Genomic DNA, 26751 nt, shown 5'->3' with positions numbered 1-26751 from the left:
ACAATCGTTTAGTATAAGTATTGGTCGCCGATATAACAATCGAGTATTCTCACTGCCTTTCAGTGAAACTATAGTTCGCTATAATATTGTCATAATAAATACGTGTTTTGTACCAGAATGATTGTGACGATATGGTCCATCACCACACTGCTCGTGATGACGTCTTTAGCTGCAGAGGTTCCCCTTCCTGAAGTCAACGACTATGACTACGAAACTGTACTCAATGAAATACCGGAATTATTGCCCTACATCGCCAACAAGGAGGTAAGCGAGTTTTACCTGTCACCTACAGATGCCGATATTGTCTCATTCAACAAGGGAACAAAATTTTCACGCATCGCTTAATTTCTGGCGAAGTCATTACGTATTAATGATTGAAATCTTTGTTTTGTACGTGTTTTAACGATACTATGGTTTTTAGCAATAAACTGCAATAAATAAGAAAAAAACAGGATTTTCTGAAATTACATTGACGAGACAATATTTATTTACAATAAATTCATGCTTTGGCAGAGTAAAGTCGTTAGTACGTTCTAGCAACGTGTCGTGTGGGACATTTACCACTAGGCCGAAATACGCGAATTGAAATCCAATAGTGTACAGTATTATCATATTTTTGTCAATTTAATACCTATCAAATAAAACTAATCAAACAGTTGAGATGTTTTCAATATAAGTCTGTATTATTTTTAGGGTACAGGTCCACTACACTGTTGTAATTAATAATAATAACGTCATTTTTAATGTATGTTTCAGTATTTGAAGAAAATGCATTCGCTGATGAACGACAATCGCGGAGAAAAAAATGATCGAACCTTGATCGAGACAAACGCACTCATCAACACAAAATACCGAACTTGGAAGCGGAACGCAGACCTCATCAACTCTCTGCTAGCTTTGCCTAAGGGAATGAACGACGCAGGCCGCCGCTAGTTCCCAGTATTATATTTCCTTTATCATATTATGTATTTACCATAAGTTGTCTATCCGTAATGTAAACTACAGGTAATTGCTATTAAAACAACATATTTCTCAAAACATAATATAATTATTGTACCATTTATTTCTAATCTAGATCAAATTACATCTAATATTATCTGCATTGAGGTTCACTCACCACTAATACTTAACTACATTAAACAATGTATTTACATATTTTTTTTGCTTTTATAATTTTAAGATTATAGTATAATTACTAATTAGTAACTGTTTCGAACAATTTTAGGTTTTATTTGTTTCGCTTTAGGGGATTATGAGGACATTTTGGTTTCTATATGCAACCACCATTATTGGTTTAATTTAGTACATTTTATGACGATATTTCTCGTTACCAACATGTAACGATACCTATTAAAATACTATATCTATGTTTTGAAGTTACATTTTGGGTTTGTTTAAGTAATGCAAAAATATTAATATTTACATATTTTTCAATACATATTTACGAAAAGATTTTGAAGAAGTGACAAGTAGTTACAAACAATAAAAGGTTAAATGCTAAGATAAGTACAACGACTATTCGCTTTTTATACGTAACACATAGATTTGTAATATAAATATTATGTTTTGCACGATTTTATTAAATTCAGTTAGTTATTGCAGTTAATTTTGCTCGAAGGCACATTTTTCAAACGAAACCTATTGTCGAAAAAATATCTATAATTATACACCGTGTTACTTTGCATTCTTGCCATATTCACAGAGATAAAAGTAGGGAACAATACCTATTATTTAAGATAAACAAGAGACTCCCATAAAGAAAGTACACTAAGATTTTAGTAAATTTGGTTTTTCAGTACAAATTGGAATAAACCCATTTTGTCTCGCACGTTCTACAGGTGCAAGTGGAATAAACCTAGTGGGCGTGGCCTAGTTCTTAATTTTATGGCTCTGGGTACCAGCCTTTTTATCCAGTCATAATACTTAATTATTTTAAAATACTCTTCAGTTGATTTCAGATTTTCCTTTCTACTTTACGGGCATAGGACCATCAAAAATACGTAATAATTATTAGGGTTTTAATTAATTTTAACATTGTACCCTATTTTTACAAATTAATAAATTAAGTATGAAATGAAATCACCTTATTCACAATTAATTATTTATTCATAAGTTCCTACTTACAAAGTTTACGTACTGCGAAGCAAGTGTTCAAAGTGTCCTCCTTTCTGATGAAGGCACAGTCTAGCACGGCGAAGCGTAGGTTTTTCGCTTTAGTTTTCGCAACACATAAACGTTTTGTCTCACAGTTTCACTAAAACAATCCTTTCATGTAATAATGTAGCGTTTACACTGTTTATCTCTTCTGCGCATACCAGTCGTTTCAAGTCACTCCAAAAATCCATTGGTGTCAGGTCCGAGGATCGTGGTGGCCAAGCTACTGGACCACTCGTCCAATACACTGTTCACCAAACGTAATTATTCGCGCACTTGACGTCCTTATTGTGGGGGAGCACCATCTTGCTGGTAGTAGAGCATTTGGTGTAACGCTAAGGGTACGTCATCAAGCATTTCGTCTAAGACGTCTTGCAGACACTCCAAGCACCATTTTGATTAAATTATTCTTTGTTTGAATACACTTCAGACATTTTTGTATTATTTATAACGTGATTTGTGATTGATGAATTTCTCAGTTTTTTACAAGTGTCAAAAAGACATTTTAAAGACAATAGATTGCAATAGATATTTAAAAATACAATAAAAAGTAAAAAAGTCTTCATCGCCATCGCCAACAAGTGATGTGCATGCGTTACGATAATTAGTGATGTGTTTAACAGATTGTCGATAAAATAAAATACTCAAGATTAAAAAAAAAAATTTTCGGGCATTATTTTTTTACGGATTTGTGTTCAGTATCAGTAATATAGTAACCTCTGTAAATATGGCAAGAATGCAAAGTAACACCCTGTATAGGTGAGGTAATTTCAAAAAACTTATGTGAGATAAACCTCGTAATGATGGTAAAAATATAATGTAAATCGCGAAGCGTACTCAACGCGTACCAAAAATGCTAAATAATATACAATATTTTTATTTATAAACACCCATTGCGCTCGAACGACAGCGGAAAAGTGCTATTGACAACATTTAGATATTATGTTGTGACGCCTAATAAGGCTTGGGCACGCGGTCCCGTATACCCCCATACGGGGTATCCCGTTTAAGCATTCAACCTTGGGTCCGACCAATGAAACATGGTGGTCCTATTAGCACTAAAGCCTTGTTCGCACTAGTCGAGTAATTTAGTAGAATAACTCGCTTTTAATAACAAACTTCTAGTTAAGACCAAAAAGCCTTTCGCACTTTCATCGAGTACAGTTACAACTATTTAGTGGTTTTTATATGAACTCTACTAAACCGCCCGGTTCGAACTCGTTTAGCCGGTGAGCGAGTGACCAGGGACGCGTGGTGGCTTGGCTCGACTAAACGAATTAGTAACCTGCTCCACTAAATTTTTGGTATTCGGACATGTAGCTACAAAATTGCGAACGAGGCTAGTCGAGTGATTTAGTGCGTTTAGCTTAGTTCCGTCGGCGAGCACGGCGCGGATGGAGGCAAGAGCCGGCTAGACCTTGAGCGAGAAACCTGGCGCGAAGTTGAGCGAGCGCTGTTGCACGTGGAAGCAGTGGAGCGTCGTCGGAGTCGGAGCGCGCGAACTGGCAAAATTTTTGGTGTTCGGACACGTAGCTACAAAATTACTCGCCATTCGACTAAATTACTCGACTAGTGCGAACAGGGCTTGGCTAAGTGCGTTAAAAATATCAGCTTTCCGTCTGAGAGCACGGCGCGGGTGGAGACTATAATAGAGCCGGCTAGAACTTGAGCGAGAAACCTGGCGCGACGTTGAGCGAGCGCGGCTGCACGTGGAAGCCGAGCGCGTCGTCGGAGTCGGAGCGCGCGAACTGGCAAAATTTTTGGTGTTCGGACACGTAGCTACAAAATTACTCGCCATTCGACTAAATTACTCGACTAGTGCGAACGAGGCTTGGCTTAGTGCGTTAAAAATATCAGCTTTCCGTCTGCGAGCACGGCGCGGGTGGAGACTATAATAGAGCCGGCTAGAACTTGAGCGAGAAACCTGGCGCGACGTTGAGCGAGCGCGGCTGCACGTGGAAGCCGAGCGCGTCGTCGGAGTCGGAGCGCGCGAACTGCTCGTAGGCGGCGCCGCCGGCCGGCGGGCGCGGGCTGTGCGTGGCGCGCCGGTTGCCCTCCGACTTCGCCGGCCACGTCGGGAACATCGCCGGGTCTATCGCCACCGGTTGCTCCTGTTAACGATATTGTTGTCATGAGTATTTTCGTTGCGGCGTGGGACGATTTTTCATTTAGTTTTTTTATGTAGAACAAGGCAGGTATTTGACCTCAATGAGGGCTATCGTTTTAGCGCTCACCAGTTAGCGCCACTGTGGAGTAAGGTCCTGTCACTTGCTAGTAGCGAAGACAGTGGCACCAACTGGTGAGCGCTAAAGTGGTAGGAGGACTATCGCAATTGCACTCATCAAGATGGCGCCACTGTAGAGTAAGGTCCTGTCAATCGCCAGGGGTGTCAACTGTTAAGTATAAAAACGATAGCCCTCATTGCACCTGATTTTAAGTGAGATGCAGTAACAGGATATGGTATATCTGCCCTGTGATCATTATCGACACATTTCAGACAAGACGGTGTTAGTTTCACTTAAAAAAAATTGGTACACATACGTTTATTTAGCCTAAAATGATACTCAATTAGTTTCTATCGGTATTTTCCATGTGATGTATACGTACGTTACGAGTCAGTCAACAGTTACTCTATCTATACTTTGACCTCCACGCCAAAGCAAGATTATCTTAATGAACTTTATCCACTTGGTGCTCAGACTGCAAGAAATAACACATCATTTCAGCCATAAGACGTCCACTGCAGAACACGGGCCTCCCATTGCGGCCTGAAACCTTCCTGCTACCTTTATGAGGTCGTCGGTCCACCTTTTGGACGTCCTACACTGCGCTTTCTGGAACGGGCCTCTACTCCAGAACCTTGCTTCTATCGGCTGTCAGTTTTACGTACTATGTGCCCTACCTATAAAAATAACACATACATTTAACGTAAAGGTCGCGGGAAGAGCCTGGATGCGGGCAGCGCAGGACCGTGCATTGTGGAAAACCTTGGAGGAGGCCTTTGTCCAGCAGTGGACGTCATTTGGCTGAAACGAACGAACATTTATCACACACAAAAACAAGTGTCAGTGTCCAACGAACCTTAAAGTAAGGATGGTCCAGCGCGGCGTCGGCCGTGAGCCGCTTGGCGGGGTTGTAGGTGAGGAAGCCCTGCAGCAGCGCCAGGCCGGCCTCGGACAGCAGGTCGGGCCCGATGCGCTGGCGCAGCCCGCCGGCCGGGTGCTCCGCGAACGTCATCTTCTGCACCGGCGGCAGCTCGCTGTAGCCCGGCCACACCGCGTCCGATGGCGTCCCGAGATCCTACAATTTTAAATCCTTCACTGACTCACTTATTCACCATCATCAGGTCTTTTAGTTTTAGTCTTAGTCTTTTGGTCTTTAGTCAGGTAATTTATCACAGAAGTCTAAGGGATGATACCCATTGACCGGCGCGCGTCGGAGCGCACCTACACGGCCGTAAAGAAAATAGTATTTTATTAACAGCTCTTAGAGTCTTAATTGCTTACAACTGATCAACTGACATTTCAATGCGGACGGATGCGCGAGCATGCGTCGGCAGCCGGTCGGCTCCGAGCGTATTCCAGCGGATACGCGCGCATTCCACCGCATGCTTACGCTGCGCTGCGCGCCGACTCGCGATGTTAAATGTGAATCCTGCCTAAGGCTACGGCCGGATACTTGCGACACCCCCACTCGGGCGATGACAGAACGTAGTTTTAGTGGTTATAGCCTTTCCTTGGCTCAGCACGGAGCTGCGCCCTTTCCTCCGTGTCAAAAAAAGTGATTTGTGCCCGTTTTCACTATCAATCCCTAATTTTTAGGTAGCCCCTATGATAACAAAATACCTGTTATTTGTTACCATAGGGATCACTTAAAAATTAGGGATTGATGGTGAAAACGGGCATTAGTCTCTCTCAACTGCAGGAGCACGATCGTCTCTATGTACCAGAGGCAAATGGAGGATTTGACCTACACGTTTGCCAGACGGGTTGCGAAGGAAACTCACTTATTATAAAGACAAAACTAACATCTACAGAAATGTGATGTGCCAAAAGAAGTGACGATCTGGGTAATACACGATTTCAACATCAGCAAAAATGCAGAGTAGAAACCAAGAGAATTTTAAAAATCTAAAGATCAATTTCTGTGTATTTATTAAAGCTTAAATTAAATTAACAGAGCTGTTTTTGCGATTAATTCATTCTATTAAATAAATAAAAATTTTTGATAATGGCGGCAATGACAGATAAAACATAATGGCGTATTATAACCACTCACCTTAAATATCCTATTCAGCTGGTCTACCTCAGACCTGCCCGGGAACAACGGGTTCATAGAGACGAATTCTCCAAAAATGCATCCCACGCTCCACATATCGATGGGCGTAGAGTATTCCTTTCCATAGAGCAGCAGTTCTGGTGACCTGTACCACAGAGTCACTACGACTGGCGTGTATTGACGCAAAGGGGACCCGTATTCTCTCGCAAGACCAAAATCTCCCACCTGTAACATAAAAAAATTACATTAGACTCTACAATCCTTAATATGAAAATAGCAAAATAAGCCAATCACAGCATAGTTCTTACCTTCAATACGCCTTTGTGTGATAACAGAAGATTGCTCGTTTTAAGATCTCTGTGTAAAATCCAGTTGTCATGAAGATGATGAACAGCACTTAGTAGTTGTGTCATCAAGCATTTCACTTCTCCTGTAAAATATTAACATTAAATTATGTAGTTTAGTTAAAACAACTACAAAATTTTCTTATGTATAGAAAATTCAAATCTGCACGTGAGCCATTTGACACCACCACCCATTGGCATCCACAGTATAAGAGTCACCAATGTGCTGCATGCCTTTAATAAAGAATTTCAGTTGATATAACAGCACCAATAACTACAGTAGTTAGTTAGATATTAACAACAATCAGCTGGACTAAAAAACATAGTTACCTGGAAGGAACACCTGCTTCTTCGCCTTCATAGTCACCATAAGGCTCTTCAAGTCGTGCTCCACGTAGTCCATGACGATGAATATCTTGTCCATGTTGGAGCCGACCACGATCTCGCGCACCGTGACGATGTTCGGGTGCTGGCCCTGCAACAAGCGAAGCGGTTGTGCGACTTGTTAGTACTAATGGGGCCACCCTCACCTTCAATGCTTTCAATCCATCGTTTGGGAATTTACTTACAGCTGTCAGTTTACCCTGATATCGGTAAATTACAGTATCATAAAGTTCTAACCTTAGTTCCCTGGAAAAAATATCAAGCCCGTGCAGTTAAAGAATGAGATTAAAAATGAAGTCAAATGCATTTAGCACTTCTTAATCGCTTATTATGTGGCGAAAGTAAGATACATTTGACGCCATGTTTTAATCACATTTTATCTGCCTTTACGTTTGGTCATGTAGTACGAAATTTAGAAGCAGCAGCTTGTACACAGCCTGATCGAATACAAAGTTTAAACAAACTGATTTTGGAGAACTTATATCAATCATGTATTATGGATATCTGCAGAGTTATAGGAAAATAAAGAAATAATCGGGCTGTAAACAATGCCTGTTTTTTGTGTAAATTCATTCAATAATACGTTCACAGCATGAAATTGAAACTACGTCTAGCTGTGCTCTGCGCAAACGGGCCACCGACCACAACTACCAGTGGCTCGCAATAGGCTGTTTACATGATTTCTAACACGATTTGTATGGAGTATCCATACACGTGTAGGCCGCGACACTCCACCGGTAGCGGCCACTTAATATAAATTAATTACAGCCACCGCTAACTACTAGTAGCGGCCATCGTCCACTTCTGGCAGCCATCGACCATCTCGGCCAAAAAGTCGCAACGTTTTTGTTATAATTGAAATAAGGTTGTGTCGTCAACTTTTTGACTACTTTAGGTGTCACGAACTATTTGACGCTGACTGCCCCAAACGTGACGCGCGACTTTCACCGGTGGTTGTGGTCGTTGGTCTGCTTTGCACCAAGTACCATTTAACACAGATTTTTTAAACATTTTTTTTTTACTATTTTAATTTTATTTTTCTTCTTTATCTGGCCTATTCCCATTTTATTTGGGGTTTGGGGTCGGCCCTCTGTATCATGCCACCACCAGGCGGCTCGGTCCTGGGTCGACCATTTTAAATTTATTCCTCAACTAGCTTTCCGCCCGCGGCTTCGCCCGCGTGGAATTTTGTCTGTCACAGAAAAACTGTATCGCGCGCGTCCCTGTTTCAAAAACCGGGATAAAAAATATCCTATGTTCTTTCCCGGGACTCAAACTATCTCTATGCCAAATTTCATCAAAATCGGTTGCGAGGTTTAAGCGGGAAAGCGTAACAGACAGACAGACAGAGTTACTTTCGCATTTATAATATTAGTTGGGATAATAAATGCAGTAAAAAACAGAAATTAAATTATATGATATAGGTTCCCCAGATTAGTGGATACATATTTTGAACAGCATTTAGACTGAACTATGAAACTAATATAAAAAATTGCAACCAGAAGATATTCAGAAATTAAAATTAAAATAATATTTTTTGGCTATAATGATTTGATGATATTAACCCATTTTTGGATTGTCTTAATATTTTCTTTCTAAACCTCTACGTTGTTTACGTATCTATGTGTCTTATTCGATTAATTTTTCAAGATTTATGTGTCACCATAAAATTATGAACTTCGCAAGTTTATAATATAACACGTGAGATTGTAAAACAACGCCAGTTATTAATCTAACGGAGTTCACAATTACGGTGGCATATGTATCTATTATTACGTAGTTTCAATTTCAACAACAAGTGATACAAATAATTTTCATCATTCATTCATAAATCTAAAGAAAAAACTAGATTAACATAACTGCTGTTATAATTTCGAATCTGTGATCTAATAATATAATTACAGTACAGGAGACTGTCCATCAAGACAAACACTATAATATTACTAAAGATGTAATGTACAGAAGACGGCACGTCAACGTAACCACTGTGGGTTCTTGTGAAGTTGTAATAGGGGCGAATTTGCAACAAAAATGGGTTACCACCAGAAAACTGACTTTGAGGTACAGTTACTGTCGCTATACATAATACTGAGATAAATTTTAAATTTATTGAAACCGAGAATTATCACACAGCTTACATAAGTTACTATAAAATCATTAAAAACTTAAGATAAATGACTAGCTTTCTCTATCTATAAAATATTTTTATTTATTTATTTGCGGTTTTGTTCGAAACTATAATATAATAATGAGTTCAGATTTACAATATCCACCGCTTTCCTGATTATGCAACTCAGCATCAATCGTTTTTTGTTTGACATTCATTTCTGGAGCAATAAAATGAATAACGAGAACCGTGTGTAAAATGAACACTCGACTGAAAATATAAATTCCGCCGTAGGTGTATTTCCCACAAAAGGCACAAGATGACGCAAACATGTTCGATGTTTTTTGCTGCGTTGTTTGAGTCAACTAATTGAACCAAGTTTTGTTCTGGTAGTTACAGGGTTCGAAAGGATAATTATCACGATAATTATCGTGATAATAACAGATGGATAATTATTATCGGTTGATAATAACAAAAAAATGCGCTCGTTAAAATTCGAAGCTTCGTGCTGTATTCGAAGCTTTCGAACGTGTATTTCCGCACTTGCGTCTAGTGGTGGGCGTTAATCAACATAGATAGTTATAAAACCTATATTTTTGCTCCACAATGATCACTAGTTATGTAACATCAAAATATTGATCAATATTATTTATGCGACTAGCGATGGATAACTTGACAACAATCAGCAACCAAAACCAACATTTGCAATCAGAATTTCTTATGAAACAATATGACAAATGTATCTTATACTGTTGATAATTATCTGATAATTATCATGAAGCGTAATTATCTTGATAATTTCGAACCCTGGGTAGTTACCAGAACGTTTTGTTGAATAATCAATTCATTACATTATAATAATTTTGAGTGTTGAGATAGTGACTCTTCTTGTCTTGTCTAACGAGTATTTTAAATCAGAAGTTACTTTCTGAAGTATAAGGAAATAAAAGGGAATGCTTGTAATCTTGTAAATTATCAAATGTAACGCTAACCCCAATAATAATAAAAATTACACGTTTGTTGAACAGTTTTCAAAGTGACATTTAGAATGGAAATGACACTTTGTGAGGTGCCTGGATGCGAACGGCGCAGGACCGGTCTTTGTGAAAATCCTTGGGGGAGGCCTTTGTCCGGCAAGGGACGTCTTTCGGCTGAAACGAACGAATGAATGAACGAACGAACTTTGAAACAGTGTTCAATAAGTATGTAACTTTTTATTATTATGGTAGTTATCGTTACATTCGATAATTTACAAACATTCCCCTTTTATTTCATGTGGTAGTTACACAAACTTACAGTATTAATGACTGAACTACCTTAGTCTAACATTATACGAGTAAATAATGACCCCTTAACATAAAGCATGTAAATTATAGTTCTCACTCAGTGCCCCGATTACGCTAATTTTTAACGTCTCTAATACATACGCGCTTCTTCGCCAGTTGCGCTCCGTTTTTCATTCCAGCTGAGGTGCTAATTCGGTATCACGGTAATGGACGTACCTTCTAGTATTTTCATTGTCACATGAGATATTTAGCTTTACGTTTACGTCTATGGTTCGTTTCAACTAGCTGTCAAAACGACACCGCGATACGATTTGATGTTCGTTCGTCGTCCGGACACGTTGAAGATGAAAATTTTTAGCGTAATTGGGGCCCTGGTATGTTTTGGTTTTTTAATGTTTAAATAAAAATAGATTAGATGTCTAGATTACAGACTACATGAATAAAGTTCCTAATAACATGTGAACTGAACATTTTTTCAGATTAAACAAACAATATTGATTGTTAGGAATAGAATGCAGGCATAGATTTAGAGCGTTATTCAATCTAACGATGGCTTTGTTTATTTACCGATTTTTACCTTGTTTTTTCAACAACACAGTACTTAGTATTTATTAAGGAGGGAAAACCTGTGATTTGCTATTATTTTGGACATGTTTTATCTATAATTTAATTTAGAAAATAAATAAATAAATAAACCTTTACAAGTCAATAATTAACTAAAATCAATTGACATGTCGTCACAGTTACTTCACTAAAGTCTGTTCGCCGAGAGTTGATAAAAAAAATTAAATATCAGAGGTTCTAAACTCATTATAAATTGCGGCCCGCTAATTATTTTTGTCGATATAATGAAAAAGTTGGTAGATTATTTGGTCTGGCCTTTTTTTTCCCTGGATTCTCGGCTCGGTTACAGTTTAATTTTGGACTACCATTTATAAGAATGTTCTAAAAATACCAATTATCTACCAAAATCTACTAAACGATTTCGCACTACTAAATCATCGTTCTCTTTGCCTCAAATCTACCAAAAAAGTAGAAATCTACTAAAAGTGGTCACGCTGTGGCCGCCGCCGCCCGCCGGCCGGGGCGCTTGACGACAGCTGCGTGGCTCGTACCATGGTACTCAGTGCGCGTTGTGACAAACGACGCCCGCTATACAGAATGCGATAATTAAGCGACTGTCGCTATTGCAAGACATTTCATAATATTTATCAACTCTCGGCGAACAGACTTTAGGTATATCAAAATCACTTAAAAAAGGGAAAAGTCAATAAATTCTTGACAAATTGAATTTCGTGATACAAGTCAATTCGATTCAAAAGGCAAAACAATAATTAAATTAATCTGTCAGGGAATATTACACTGTCAGGCACAGAAATACATAAAATATAAGGCACACATTTCATCGACACGTTTGAAAATTTCTGCACGCACTTTATTAACTGTGTTTTCATTCCATTTCCAGAGCCACTCCAGTTGATAAAGTGCACCTTATGGCCAAAAGTATTCAGTCAACTTACGCGCGCCTTTAGCCTAATACATTATAACAATTAAATTATAATAGTTTTACGAAATAACATCTTGATTAATCGTGGAGTCGTTAATAAAAATGCATAAGACTGAATACTAATTGACAAAAAGTCGCTGCCATAGCTGGCGGAAACTTAAATCATAAACTCATTATTATATTCGTCATATTTATAAACCAAAATTTAAAGAAATTTAGAGTATTTTATTCTAGGTTAAGGGATGGGCCATTGGGTGGATTTGCCACACTGACAATATTATGATCAGTGCTATTCAACGTTCGATAAATTAGGAACATTACTTCATATAACTAACGAGAAAATAATTTAAATTATAGTAACTTTATTTTTCGCTGTATGGTAATTTTCAAGGCATAAGACTCAAATAAAAGAGTAATGCCCGTTTTCACCATCAATCCCTAATTTTTAAGTGACACCTATGAAAACATAATTCCTGTTATGTGTTATCATAAGGGTCACTTAAAAATTAGAGATTGATGGTGAAAACGGGCATAACTTTCACACAGTACAGCGGAAAGAGTAATAGTATTAATTTAATCGGGTTTTGCTGTATTAAGTAATGACCACTCTCTCAGATGTTCGTGTGATGTCACGCTAATGTTCTAATCTAATCTTCCACAAACTTACAAATAAATAGTCCTCGTAGACTATAGTTGACCGATAGTTTGGTTGGCTTCTAGTTTGTTCCGCCACTTCTTTCTTTCTTGTCAACACTTGCCATAAAACCGGCAGATACCAAATCGATGTGGCATATTAACAGCCCGATTAAACTATCGACCGACAAAAATTGTAGTCTGCGGGGACTCGTAAGAAAATTGTATTTAGATCCACTTGCGTAACTTTCTTCTATCTAGGATTAGCTTAGAAAAATATACAACATCAAGAAGCACGGTATTAACTTTAAAAACCGGGATGCTAATCATAGATAAAAAAGTATATTATCAATGTGGACCTAAGTTATAAATTTGGTTCCTGCGGCAGGGAACTTCTTACTTCCTATTAGGGCAGACTCCCTTCGAGTTTCAAACATTTTTTATAAAAAGATTGATTGATAAATCTTGTCTGAGCGTCGAATTGAATCCACGAGTTGAATAGTGGAAAAACATAAAATAACCCTGTACAGCCGCCAGTAGCGAGTTGTACATTTGGCTACATTATTAGAAATAATATTATTATATCACGAATTTTTCTTATGCCCACTAGTATGATATTTCATGTTCACTTTCTGTTATGCGACTACGAAACAAAAAAAATGCCTAGAAAAGTCAAGCTCCGTTATCCAAAGTATAGAAACATTTGAGGTGGCGATATAACACTCAACTAGACCTTATAATATAAAATAAACGCATTTAATCACAAAATATTGACTAGTAAATGGTACGTCACGAATTATAAATATACGTGCACTTGAACATAAAATTTATTAATGGGGATGTTGCCTGGGTCAAAAAGCAAGAGTTTTAATTAGTCCGTCAGTTAACTTATCAAAAAATACTCTACACGTATTTTTCACTTTTTCAAACTAATGAAAATTTAAAGAGATAAAGCGCCCCAAAGTTCATAAAAAGAGGCCCGTGACGTCAACGCTTGCTTAAAAATGCCGCACGTTGTGACGTCGTGCGCAACTTCAACGCACCGTAACTATGTAATTATTTGTTAGATTGACAAATAAAAATATATGTGTCCAATATTTTTTGATATTAAACATTACGGACTAAAAAAATTTTTTTAGGCAACTAGCCTATTCTCTATGATAATATAAATAAATATGTAACAACAAATAGAAAATTCAATGAATATTTGGTAAAAACAACTAGGTAATACATACACAAAAAAAAACTAATATACATATACCTAGAAGAAATCCTACAAGAGATGATTTGGAAAATTCCATATTGTTACTAGTTGCATACTCAAAAGAAGTCTTAGGATGTGTCCAAATTGTTTATCACGTTTTTTGTGTAACATGTTACAAAAAGTCATATTAGTAGCACATGCCATCAATGTTGTTTATGTTACATAGTCTGAATTCCTTTTTTATTTTTTAATGAAAGATTTATCTATAACTAATTAATTAGAACTATGAGCCATAGAGCTTAATGAGGGCTATCGTTTTTATACTTAACAGTTGGCACCACTGGTGGTTGACACGCTCAACAGTGGCGCCACTGTCTTCGCAACTAGCAGGCGACAGTGACCATACTCTCAGTGGCGTGAACTGATGACCACTAAAGTCCGGTCGCCGAGCACGTAGCATTTCGTCCAATGACCCCAAGCTACCCATCCTTATCACTCGCGCTTAATTATATTGCTGTCGCAACTGTGCGAGGGGCGGCCGCAGTGAGTGTGCGAGCGCGACAGCAATATAATTACGCGCGATTGATAAGGATGGGTAGCTTGGGGTCACTGGACGAAATTCTACGTGCTCGGCAACCGGACTTTAGGACGATAGCCCTCATTCCAGATGAAACCTTGAAAGGTCTGAAAACAGAAAAATAACATATCGAATTTCATAGTCAGTGAGCTTAGTGTGAGTTTACATCAAACGTCTTCACTAGTGACTGCGTAAAAAAATGCGGCGCTGTATCGTTTCCATCCTGTATAATTAAGCTTTGAACGCCAGGGCCCCTTGGCCCAGGGACCTTTTTTATGAATATTTAGAATATTTCGGGCGGTCACTACGCCTAGGCGACATTGTATTTTATTGTTACAAAAAATTCAAGCCTTAATGTATCTTACGTTAAAGTTACTACACACGTTAAACATATTGTTTATACAGACAAAAGTAACATACAATATTCCTATTGCAACCTTTTTTGTCTATAACAAAGGCAGTTAATACTTTTAAGTATGAACTAGTAACAATCAGATTCCTTCAAGTCATGTGAATAAAATAAGTACAGTGTCCCAAAAAGACCGTATCAAACTTAAGGAGACGAAAGACTAATGGATAACCATCTATTTTAGACAAAAAATTACCTTAGTAAAAGTATCACCGTTTCAGACTATGTTTGTTTTGTCATATTTTTTAAAATCCCCCATTTAGGGCATAATATCATGTAGCAGTGTCTACAAAAAAGCATGTATTTTTCTTATTCTACGTCATGTCAAATACTCTCAAAGAATTGATCTACCTCTTTATCATTATTAGAAATGTATTAGAAACTGATATTTTTTTTACTATTGTAATATTTTTGTCTAGATGGCCATCGATTACTATTAGTCTTTCTTCACCTTAAGTTTGGCATGGTCTTTATGGGACACCCTGTATACGTCGCATACAAAAAAGCGCTTAAATAATTCTACATTATACAGGGAGGCCCAGAAAAAAATTCACTTGAAAATTCAAGGAAACGAAAACTGTACATTTTTTTAGAACTTTGGCTATAGCAATTTAAAGGAAATTTCATGCAATTTATTTTAAAATTTACTTTCTTTTATAAAGGATGGTGCCAGGGTCTGGACCAAGTGTTGCCCAGAATCAACCCATAGTGAATTTAGTTCCTCAGGCCTATACTAATGTGTAAACCGAAGCGCACTGAAATATATCCCTGGAGTTAAGAGAAAAAAAAGAGTTTTGTTTCGGATTAATTACATACAAAATATCATCGATGTATACGTACTACGCATAAGATTACGCGATTTTGGCATTAAATAACACTCGTTATGTTGAACTTAACCATACTGCATCCGTACACGTTACTTTAGTGCGATTTAGACATTCTTTATAAACGATCTAGCGCTGTTTTAATTATTTGATAAGTTGACAAAAATTCATTATTTCTGAAAAATGGAGCAAGAAGTTCTAGTTCTCTATCCTTGCAAAAAATCAATTTATTGGAGTATTACAAACGATTATTGAAGTTATTGTAAGCTAAAACTTCTTGCTCCATTTTGGAAATAATTAATTTCTGTCAACTAACCAAACTACTGCAACAGCGCTTGATCGCTTATAAATAATGTCGAAGTCGTACTAAAGTAAGGTGTACGGATGCAGTATGGCTAAGTTCAACAGAGCGACTGTTATTTAATAATGCCACAATCGCGAAATCTTATGCGTAGTACGTATACATCGATGATATTTTGTATGTAAATAATTCAAAACAAAACTCTTTTTTTCTCTTAACTCCAGAGATAGATTTCAGTGCACTCCGGTTTATAAAAAGTATTGCCCTGAGGAACAAAATGCACTATGGTTTCATTCTGGGCAACACTTAGTCCAACTTCCATACATGGATTGGCACTGTCCTTTGATCGTACATGTGATTCCCTTGACGTTTATAACATTCGGTCAACATACATCAAAATTTTGGAAAACTTTCGTTACGAGTTAGGTACCTCAAAATGGATTCAGGATGAATGCTGCAGTTTTTGGATTATTAGAGTATACTCTGCTCATAAGGTAATCCCACAAAAAGAAGTCTGCTGGAATGAGATTAGCGCTTCTTAGAGGCAGTGAGATTTCACCCCTGCTTAATTGGTTTGTGCATTGAGAGGATGACTATTTTTTTTTTGTTTGAATTGAAAATCTCACTTAACACCAGGTGCGATTGCGGTCAAATACCTGCCTTGTCTAGCATAAAAAAAAAATAGGTTTCGAGGTTATTCTAACGAACGCATTTCAGGATTTTGATGTATGTTGATCGAATGCGATGTAATTTAATAAAGGTAAATTTTAAAATAAATTGCATTAAATTTCTTTTAAATTGAAATGTACAGTTTTCGTTTCCTTGAATTTTCAAAAGTAAATTTTCTTCTGGGCCACCCTGTACATTAAACATATTAATATGTCTGATAAAAATGTATACTTAAAGCCTAAGTAGTTTTTAAAGCATGATATAATCAAATGTTCGAAAAATAATATAAGGAAAATTATTAGGAGTCGTCTCTGGCAAAACACGTTTACCACATAGTATGCAGATAGCAGGTAGGTACCTCAAAATTAAGACAAATGGTAAGGTTGTCTCAATCGTACGTTTAAAAAAGAACTTTCATCTGAACGCAGCCAAATTCGCGTGGATATCAGTATAAAATTATATAGAAAATTCTTAGGTCGAAGATAAAAGTATGCGTCTATCTGTAATTTTATTACTACAGATGTTGATTTGATTAATATGAAATAGGATCTATTTTTCATAACACGAATATAAATTATAGTATGTAATTAAATATTCCATAGATGCCACATATTTTCAACCGACTTCAAAAAAGGAGGAGGTTCACAATTCGACCCGTATGTTTTTTTTTTCTATGTTTGTTACGCGATAACTCCGCCAGTTATGAACCGATTTGAACAAATCTTTTTTCGGCGTATAGGTAATACCTCAAGAGTGGTCCCATTTAAATTTAATAATAGAAAAAACAACCCCCAAGGCTGGAAAATTGGGGATGAACTTTTTTATACGCAATATCTCCGCCGATTATAAATCAATTTGAACTATTATTTTTTTGTTGAATAGGTATTATCAAAAGGGTGGTTTCATGCGAATTTGAAGAAAATATTTCACCCCGAAGGGTGGAAAATTAGGGATGAACTTTTTTATACGCAATATTTTTAATTTTTAGTTTTTTTTGTGTTCACGCATTTGAAGTCGGTTTTATTTTTTTTAAAAGTTATTCAATTAAATTTTGAATGAAATTTTAATCAAAACTCATTATTCCCAATATCTAGATATGTTTCGCGCTACGTACTAATTGCTAAATATGGTAGTGGTTACCCTTGCTAGGCAATTGGTATACTTTTTATTGGCTGGCAACACGACTCGACGTCATCAAATTGCGAACTCAATTGACTGCCAATTAAACTCAATGGGCTTAGTGTGAGTTTACATCGAACGTATTCGATATCGACTGCGTAAAAAATGACAAATGTATGATGGATTGTACAGCGTCCCTAGCGGATACTTTCAAGAACTAAAGTACGGCCAACGAGAAGCGATACCAAATTATGTAAATGTTACAGGAAATGTATGAAATCCGTCATTGTATACAATTCCTAGGAATTGTGTATAACTCCTAAAATCACCCGGAAATGTGTGATGTAAATTATATTAGACACATTTCCTAGGAAATTTACACATTTCCTAAACAGCAATCGGAAATGTAATTAAGATTTCAATGAATACGCGTGGACATGCAGTGCGAGGGGAGGATATTGCATCATCCGATTACGCGGGATCTCTATCGAATCGCCAAATTTTTTGTACGTCTATGGCACACAAATTTTTAGCCTAAATTTTTTACACAAAATTATTTTTATTACGCCACTTTTTTTCTCCGAAACTTAAATGGCGCTACCGCGCCGCGGCAGCCGTGTATGTGTAAGGTCGCAAGTCTAACTTAACCTAACCGAGACTTTGTTATCCAGCTACAGGAGTACTAAAACCTTCATGCTTAATAAAGAGATGTTAAAATTAGGGATTTCTAATAGGTACTTCAGCGTAATATGCGTGATGCCGAAAGAAAGGTAGGCAAATATTTTTTTCGGCCAAAGTATAATAGTGCGAAAACAACTGTCAGGCTAAACAATAATAATTGTGAGTTAAAAGTAACTATCCGCCAATGTGGTTTGGCTAAATGAAATTTAATGTGGTTTGGCTAAATGAAATTTTAGGCGTACCGAGGGGCACCCGATCACGCGACCGCCCTTGTGCCGCTTAGTTTTATACATTTTCTAATACAATATTGGAATTCTATAAAATTCCTAGGAATAGTATACATTTCCTAGGATATGTGTGTATTAAAAAATCTCTGAAGCAATATTTTATACATCTCCTAAATAGCTTCGGAATTGTATACATTTCCTAGGAATAGTATACAATTCCTAGAATTCATACATTTCCTGTAACATAAACAAACCCAATGAGAATGTCATTAGGAATAGCAGGGGTGCATAACTTTTAATAATTAGATTATTTTTGTCGACAATACAGTTTTAAAAAATACTTATGTGGTAAAACAAAAAAAAAATAGATGTTTTATTGAATTTTATTTTTGTTATAATTTGAATTATTGTATAATGTAGATTTAAATTAAATTACGAGAATAATAATATAATTTTTGCCTCACAAACTGTGTGCCCGGTGTATGGCAACAGGTCTACCCCTTTTTCATAGATATCTAAATATATCGGAATAATAAGAACCGACAAGTAACAGATTCGCCCTCGTGAATTGCAACAACTACTTATACTAAAATGGATGTCCGAATGTTGACGACCCCTCTTGACTTTGACATATTTTGGCGGGAGAACGAGACATTGCGACAAATTCACAACATGGAAAGAAAAAGAATAGATTGTCAACTCGACAATCGAATCGATCTTTCGTATTGCTCGCTGCTAGTTGGCCGTACTTTAGAATTTTCATAGATTTTTTGACGCACTCGATATCGACCACGTTTGATGTAAACTCACACTACGCCCCATGATTAAACGCTATACGAAGCGTCCGACGTCAGCTCTAACGTTTCTACATCCTTACACCGACGTCAACGTCTGAGAGACGTAGTAGGTACATTTCTATAGTGACGCTGTACGCGACCTACGGCGTTTGAGACCACAGCCTAAAATCGAATTTTACAGCCAATTAATATCAAACTCTTTTATAATGCAGCTGGAATTTGCTGCCATTAGCCAAGGTCGTCAAATAACAAGCTAATGTTATATCATTCCATATAATATGATGCCATTTTCTTTTCGGTCCAGGAATCATGAAAATAATTCGGCACATTATGACGCCTTATTGTTCAAAATTTAAGTTTCAAACTGTATATTTGCTTAATGTAGATATAAATTATTTATTACTTCTCACCCATGACTTCGATGGTATAATTGCCAAATACACTTTTAACCCATTTAGACCTACCGTACCCTATGTGGTACAGTATCATTTTGAAAATATTTTGAAGTACCAAACTGTTGTTAATTTTAAAAAATTATTGTGTCAGTAAGCTTTAAGTGATTATTTTACATAGAAATATTTAAAAATTTGTTTTGACAATTGGTTTCGGAAATATTTATGAAATTCCTCGACAGAAAACAAAAAAAAATATTTACAATGTATTCAAGAAGGTATATTTCTTATTATTTATGGTAAATTATGTTATTTATCAGTTTTATTCCAAAAATAGAGTACAATAGATATCATGACTACAAATAAAATATTATTGAGATAATTTTTATACGCTTTATTCCAGTCTAAAATAGGTGTACCGTATAAGGTACAGTAGGTATATGCATGAGCAAATCATGCGAGAAAATATAATTTATTTTTATTGTTTTTATTTATTCATGCTTCACTATATTGCCACAACTCATGAAAAATTTGATAATTTCAGCAAACATAAAGCAATCTTGGTATTTTTCTACTGCTGTCTTGTCTTGTCTTGTCAGATGACCGCTAATGATGATCAGACTGACGAAGATTCAGGCGAGAAAGATAATGTCAATGTAAATAATTACCCTCAGAGTTTTCTTCGATGGATTTGCTGAATTTCCATCGTCGTGTTGCTAAATGCGATTATAAATAGCACTAAACGTAACAAGTCAGAAGAAGCCAGGTCTTCTTCAGCTATCCTCACTAACTTCGGAGAAGGTAGAAAAAAAAGCCAAACCTGGTTAGTATCACAGAAAACGTCTTACAAGATATACAAAAATAAATAAAAACCTTAGTATGTTTTGCATGCTTCTAGACCTACTGTACCCTATATGGTACGGGCTCCCCACGGCCCCTCATTTATGGATTATTTTTTTAAATATTTTTTTCATGATTTTTATGCTTCCCTTTGAAAGTTTTTACTGAAAAATCAAATTTTATTTACAAAAATAATTATCGGTCTAAATGGGTTAACTCTTCTATTAGTCCACAGTAAAATTTTGGAAAGACTAAATCAAGAGGCCAAAAAAGTCGTCAAACTTGCGGTCATGATAACGACTGTCATGTTGATGAGTCAGGTGTGAGTAATAAACTTTAATGCTTCATCTTGCAAGGAACAGACGCATCATTGGGTCATTCAGTTTCTATTGCAGGAATACGACCTTCTCTAATTGACTTAGGATTCGGCCCCGGGCACATTCCGAAGAGGCTGGGCTGACCCGATGTTCTAATATTTACAACTCGTTCGCCTTTCGCCACGGAAAAAGTGGGAATGGCTCTATTATGCTCTGCCCTTCTGCTACAATAAAAGTCAATATCACGTTGCGTAGAGCCATGACTCATGCGAAATCGTCTTGGTTTCAAAAACTTTACTAAGGTCTTCGACGATTGCTGACATTACACGAATAATCATCCAACTACCGAACAATGAAGGGCGGATTTGTGAATAACGACGATTTCGGAAATCTGGTCTTTCATTCACACCAGTCTTAAGGATTTGTCACTGCATGCGGTCTCTGCGATCAAGTCAAAATAACTCCGCCCGCATCATGTTACATCATCATTTACTTTGACCTGACCGCAGACCGCATCCAGTATGGCATGTCCTTTAACAACTTTACTCTCCAGTAGTTATTACTGTCATCAGCAAATCTATCTAGAGCAAAATGGTAAAACATTCTCAATTCATTTTGATCCATATACTAAAGGTGTTTAATTAAAAATCTATTAGAGAACTTCGATATTTTTTTACTAGGTTAATTAGTTGATTTGCTGACGACATACAAGACGTTTCAAAAAATCTACGAATTACTTGATTTTTGAACGTTTGGAGTTCTCGATGTGTTGCGAACTGGTTAGGAGATTGTTCAAAATGTAGCCTCTCCGTTGAGTCAGTGATATTCGCCGTTCGGATGTTGGATGATTGTGCCGAGTCAGCATTGTCGGTCCGCTTCCCACTCGGAGCCACACGTTCATGCTGTTTCTGCAAAAATCATAGAACGCCGCCGCATCGCGTAAATTGCCCGCGGGTCCGATTGCAAAGTTACACCCGTGTCGGCGTATACACGGGATTATAATCAAAACAAACATTTACTATAAATACCTTTTTACGAAGGTATGAGTCAGTAAAATTAAAAATCACGTTACTGCTAAAAGATATGTTTTGTGGGTCCCATGAACGAAAGGTATTGAAAGTAGGATTGTTTTAGGAACCAGACAAATAGCCAGTCATGAGTTCTTTGTGCGACACCTTATGAGCCATTTAAACAAAGAGCAAACTTTAAAATTAGCACTGCCTACACAAATAAAATACCTTGCCTATTACTTTTTGGGGAAACGCAACATGATTTACATCAATAAACGTTACGATTTAAGATTATACCATGCTTTAATTTAAAATTGTATGGAAAAATAACTTACAATATAATCACTTTATAAGTCAGTTTCACAATCAGTTTTAATTAAAAAATACAACCAAGTCAACAGGATCATTGTGAAAGTGACTCATTATGTCGGGTTACCTTGCTGAATGTTGAAAGTTTCATTCATCCTTCTTGATGTCAAAGGCGTATATTTAAAACTAGTCGTGCGTGAGATAAAATATATCGCCATCTCAAATTGCTTCAAAATTTGTTTAGAACCCATATGAGATAATTTGAATAAATTCGTACATTTGTGAAGATGAAAGCATTGGAGTTTGTCCCCTGGAATAAATTCCTTAAAAATACTTAGGCCCGCCCGTGTATCGAAGTTGTTAACCCTGCAAGGGTCACACCTCTTAGCACAACCCTCTTGCAGGTAAGAGGTGCCGGGCCTGTAGGAATAAAATACATGGCATTAATTAAGTGTATTAAGCACATGAGCCATCGAGTGCTTCACAGCTCGCGGCTCAAACGAGCTGCAAATATTACGCTACTACTAAAACATTATACCTTCAAAATAGAGCAGTGATGCATTAAGATGGCTCAAGTGAGCTTAGAGTTATGAAAATGTCGACAGTGATCCTACCTTTAACAGTGTATTAATTTCCCTCAGTGACGTGATCGGGAATCCCTCCTTTTCCTTTTCCATTTTGAGACGTTTAAGAGCGACAATTTCATCGGAAGTTTTGTCACGAGCTCTGTAAACAACGCCGTATGTGCCTTCTTCTATTCTGTTCAGACATTGAAACTCCTCTACTGACCGACAACCCTATAAAACACGACACATTAGAAACAATGGAAATCATTATTATGTAACTATGTAAAAGATGAATTCCTGTTCAACACTGAATAAAAGATAAACTCAATTCTGTATCAAACTTCAAACAAATGGTAGTATAATCTTAGAAAGTAAAATATATTTCTAGTGACAAATATGACTTGTTTAAACAGAGAGTCAACTTACATAACACAATTTTTAATCAGACAACAAATGGATCACATTTTCCGATACTAGCTAGGTATGTGCCTAATCATAACTTGAAAATATTTAAAGATTTTATAGAAAAAAATGGTGTTAAATAAATACATAAAAAGGTTTAACTTTTACTTACTACAATAACAAGTTATATGTGGATCACTCAAAAAATATAGCTAAACAAATATCATGTAAAAACAATTCAAAGTTCACTGAAAAATGAATTCTACAGAAAATATAATGTTTTACCTGGAGAGCGGGATAATAAGGGGGCAAAGCACTAATAGCTTCCTCTCTCTTTTTAGCTTCTTCATCATCCACTTTGGGTTTCTCTTCTTCGGGAGCTGGTTTGCCATTTTCTCCTGGAGGTGGCGGAGAAAAAGAATGTGATCTACTCCTACTTTTGGATCTAGAAAGTGACCTGCAAATAAAAATAAGAATAATTTTTTATACTTCAATGTGTTCTTCCAAAATAGTTGTGGGATGAAATAGACTATACTATACCTTCTTGATCCATGAGATGATGGAGTTCTATTATCTGAATTAGGAGTATGTGATTTCGATCTAGACTTTGGGCGAGCTTTTTCAGGAACTTTCTCCTTTAATTCTTCCTTGTCTGATTTAATATCCTCTTTATTATTGTCTTCCTCATCATCCTCAGACTTTGAGGCAGCATCAGAATCCGAGTCTGTACTAGAACTGTCATCATCGGTTTCACTGTTGGAATGTTCGCCTAGAATAAAGCATGTATGATTAGAATAATTTTTAATGGAATTCATTAACAGTTTTTCTAAAAAAAAAATATTTTGGATGCTTACCATCTTCAGGTTCGGAATGTGGAGAATTGCTTTTCATCTCAACATCACTGGCATCAGAGACAGTAACAACTGAGTCTCCGTATGCAGGGGAATGATTGGTCTTTGACTTTTTACTGGACACCTCTTCCGGTGATACTGATCGCTTCTTTCCACGGCGGCGGCGTTCTTCGCGTCTAGCTTCCAGCTCAGTGCGTGATTCATGTTTCCTTTTTTCCATTTCCCGTTCTGTAACACAAGAATAAAATCGTGAGCTGGTATACACAACATTTATTAAAAGTCATCAAGGAAAATAGGAAATTTATTTTTAGAAATTTTTTTATTTTAAAATTTTACCTGCTTCAAGCAATTTTTTCCTTCTTTCCTGCTGGTGTTTATCCAAAGTGACATGGCGATCCGATCTCATCTCTTTTTCAGAATAGTCAGATGATCTCTTAGAGTCTTGACCTTGAAGTTCCTTCGATATTCTTTTGCTCAGTAATCTAGACCTTAGGTCTTCCAATTCCTTATCTCCAGAAGTTCTATCCCTATTTTCTTTTTCATTGTTATGATTACCGTGCCCTTCTTCAGCCAATAATCTTAATCTTGACTCAATTCTATTATTTTCAACTCCTTTTCTATCACTATCTGAATATTTATATTGACGTTCACGATTTAAGTACACATCACGTTCCCGTGGTACATCTTTCTCCTTATAAGACTCTTTGTCCCTGTATGCTTCACGAGGTCGTACTGCATCTCTCCCAGAAGGATCCCTATAAGCTTCTCTTTCCTTGTAATGATCTCTTTCTCTATAAGGGTCTTTGTCTCTGTACATATCTTTATCTCTTACTTCCCGTTCTCTGTACAATTCCTTTTCTCTGATATCCTTATCCCTAAAAATTTCCTTTTCTCGATAAACCTCCTTATCCCGATAAGCTTCCTTGTCCCTGTATGCTTCTTTTTCACGATAAATTTCTTTGTCTCTATATGCTTCTTTCTCCCTGTACAACTCTCGATCCCTATTGTATGCATCTTTTTCCCGATAGGGGTCTTTTTCCCTATAAGCCTCCTTTTCCCTATAGTATTGCTTTTCTCTGTAATATTCTTTGGTCATTTCTTCACGGTCAGTAGTTTTACTTAGTTCTCTTTTTGATTTCTCTGGTTTGTCACGTTCCCTGTTAAAGAAACAATGTAGATGAATGTGAATAAGCCAGAAGGCCAATCTTATTTAGCCATCATAGTTGTGAAATATACACTACCCAAATAATATATCTACACTAATATTATAAAGAGGAAAACTTTGTTTGTTTGTTTGGTTGTAATGAATAGGCTCAAAAACTACTGGACCGTTTTTAAAAATTCTTTCACCATTCGAAAGCTACATTATCCACGAGTAACATAGGCTAAATTTTATTTAAAAAGAATAGGGTTCCGTAAAATATGTAGATAATGTAGTTCACGCGCGCGAAGCCGCGGGCGGAAAGCTAGTTAAAAATAAAAATAAACATAAATTCTGACATTAAAAATAAAATACAGGGCCAGTAATGTAATTAATAGGAAACTTTTTAATACCTATGTAAAACAGTAAAGCCAGCAATACTTAACCTGCAGGCCTGCATTTATAAAATTGTTTGTTGGAGCTCACATGAACCTAATCACCTTTGTTCTATGGAGAAGTACACCAGCTATACTATAATTCCAGGTGCAATATCATCATCACAATTTATATGGACACATCCAAGCTTAATTTGGTTGAGCTAGCAGCCAGAAAACAAATGTGGATTAAGCATAACTTACCTGTAAAGATGTTTCTTTTCTTTCCGGGATACTTCTTTGAATCTCTCTTTACCAGCTCTTTTGTGACTCCGTTTGTCTCGATGTGATGAACGAATCACAGCCTGTGGTGGCTTTATAACTAAGGAATCAGCATTATCGCGGTCCTCATCTGATAAACTATAAAATAACTTAGGTTAGGACAGCAACAATAAAAAACACCAATTAGGTGATGATGAGGGACTTATTAGTTTTGAAAAACACGTCACATTGTGAACCCTTCACCAAAACTTATGATGCGCAAAGGCTAGTAGGTTACAAAATTATATTTTCACTTGGAAGGACTATGGTTGGAAAAAGTAGACAAGAACATTGGGCATTTTTCCTTGAATGACCATGCATCCCAAAAGCACATCGTGCAAGAAACATGTAGTAATAAGTTTTCATGTAAGTTACATTTTAGAAATAAGACTAGATTTACCTGAAATCCATTTCGTCTTGAACAGGACTGCGTGCTAGCTCTCCATCTTCACTTTGATCGTCATCGTAATTGCTCATTGTGCAAGTCAACCACTCTAAACATAAACACTGCACAAACTAATAGTAATAATAAAAGGAATTTAAAATAATTTACAAAATAAAAATTACGTTTTGTAAAATAAAACACAAACATGAGAAATCCGAGCGTCCAATGAAAATTCAATGTCCGAAGCACTCAAAAAGTCAAGAACGCCATCTTGTTTTGAGCATAAATATTTTCTGTAGGTTGGTAGGATTGCCTTTCCATAGAGTTTTTAGTGCTGCCAGT

At 36.7% G+C, this 26751-nt stretch overlaps 2 protein-coding genes across 2 annotated transcripts; one reads left to right on the top strand and one right to left on the bottom strand.

Annotated features, from left to right (window-relative positions):
• The first annotated feature begins 34 nt into the window (after nt 1-34).
• PDF (pigment-dispersing factor) lies at nt 35-1639 on the top strand. Its single transcript, XM_028305053.1, has 2 exons — nt 35-264; nt 757-1639. The coding sequence occupies exons 1-2, from the start codon at nt 118-120 to the stop codon at nt 931-933; spliced, it is 324 nt and encodes a 107-aa protein (XP_028160854.1). The 5' UTR covers nt 35-117; the 3' UTR covers nt 934-1639.
• Nucleotides 1640-3347: 1708 nt separating this feature from the next.
• Pitslre (cyclin dependent kinase 11B pitslre) lies at nt 3348-26694 on the bottom strand. Its single transcript, XM_028305052.1, has 13 exons — nt 26425-26694; nt 25968-26123; nt 24525-25345; nt 24192-24416; nt 23878-24106; nt 23623-23794; nt 22984-23166; nt 7107-7251; nt 6741-6862; nt 6433-6657; nt 5236-5454; nt 4149-4265; nt 3348-3902 (listed from the first exon to the last, which is right to left on the bottom strand). Exons 1-13 carry the CDS (start codon nt 26499-26501, stop codon nt 3813-3815), a joined length of 2781 nt encoding a protein of 926 aa, XP_028160853.1. The 5' UTR covers nt 26502-26694; the 3' UTR covers nt 3348-3812.
• Between the last annotated feature and the right edge of the window lie 57 nt (nt 26695-26751).

The sequence above is a fragment of the Ostrinia furnacalis genome, unplaced genomic scaffold, assembly GCF_004193835.3.
Source record: "Ostrinia furnacalis isolate ACB-3 unplaced genomic scaffold, ASM419383v2 OfSCF1632, whole genome shotgun sequence".
Taxonomy (NCBI): Eukaryota; Metazoa; Arthropoda; class Insecta; order Lepidoptera; family Crambidae; genus Ostrinia; species Ostrinia furnacalis.
This window is presented reverse-complemented; position numbering and strand designations above follow the sequence as displayed.

What these genes read in the sequence shown, in the direction of transcription:
- PDF (XM_028305053.1), top strand. Translation starts at nt 118, where the DNA reads ATGATTGTGACGATATGGTCCATCACCACACTGCTCGTGATGACGTCT. An exon ending in CCTACATCGCCAACAAGGAG is followed by an intron (nt 265 to 756) that starts GTAAGCGAGTTT and finishes TGTATGTTTCAG; the next exon opens with TATTTGAAGAAAATGCATTC.
- Pitslre (XM_028305052.1), bottom strand. Translation starts at nt 26,501, where the DNA reads ATGAGCAATTACGATGACGATCAAAGTGAAGATGGAGAGCTAGCACGC. An exon ending in TGGACCATCCTTACTTTAAG is followed by an intron (nt 4,266 to 5,235) that starts GTTCGTTGGACA and finishes TATCGTTAACAG; the next exon opens with GAGCAACCGGTGGCGATAGA. An exon ending in GCGGCGCCGCCTACGAGCAG is followed by an intron (nt 3,903 to 4,148) that starts TTCGCGCGCTCC and finishes AAATTTTGCCAG; the next exon opens with TTCGCGCGCTCCGACTCCGA.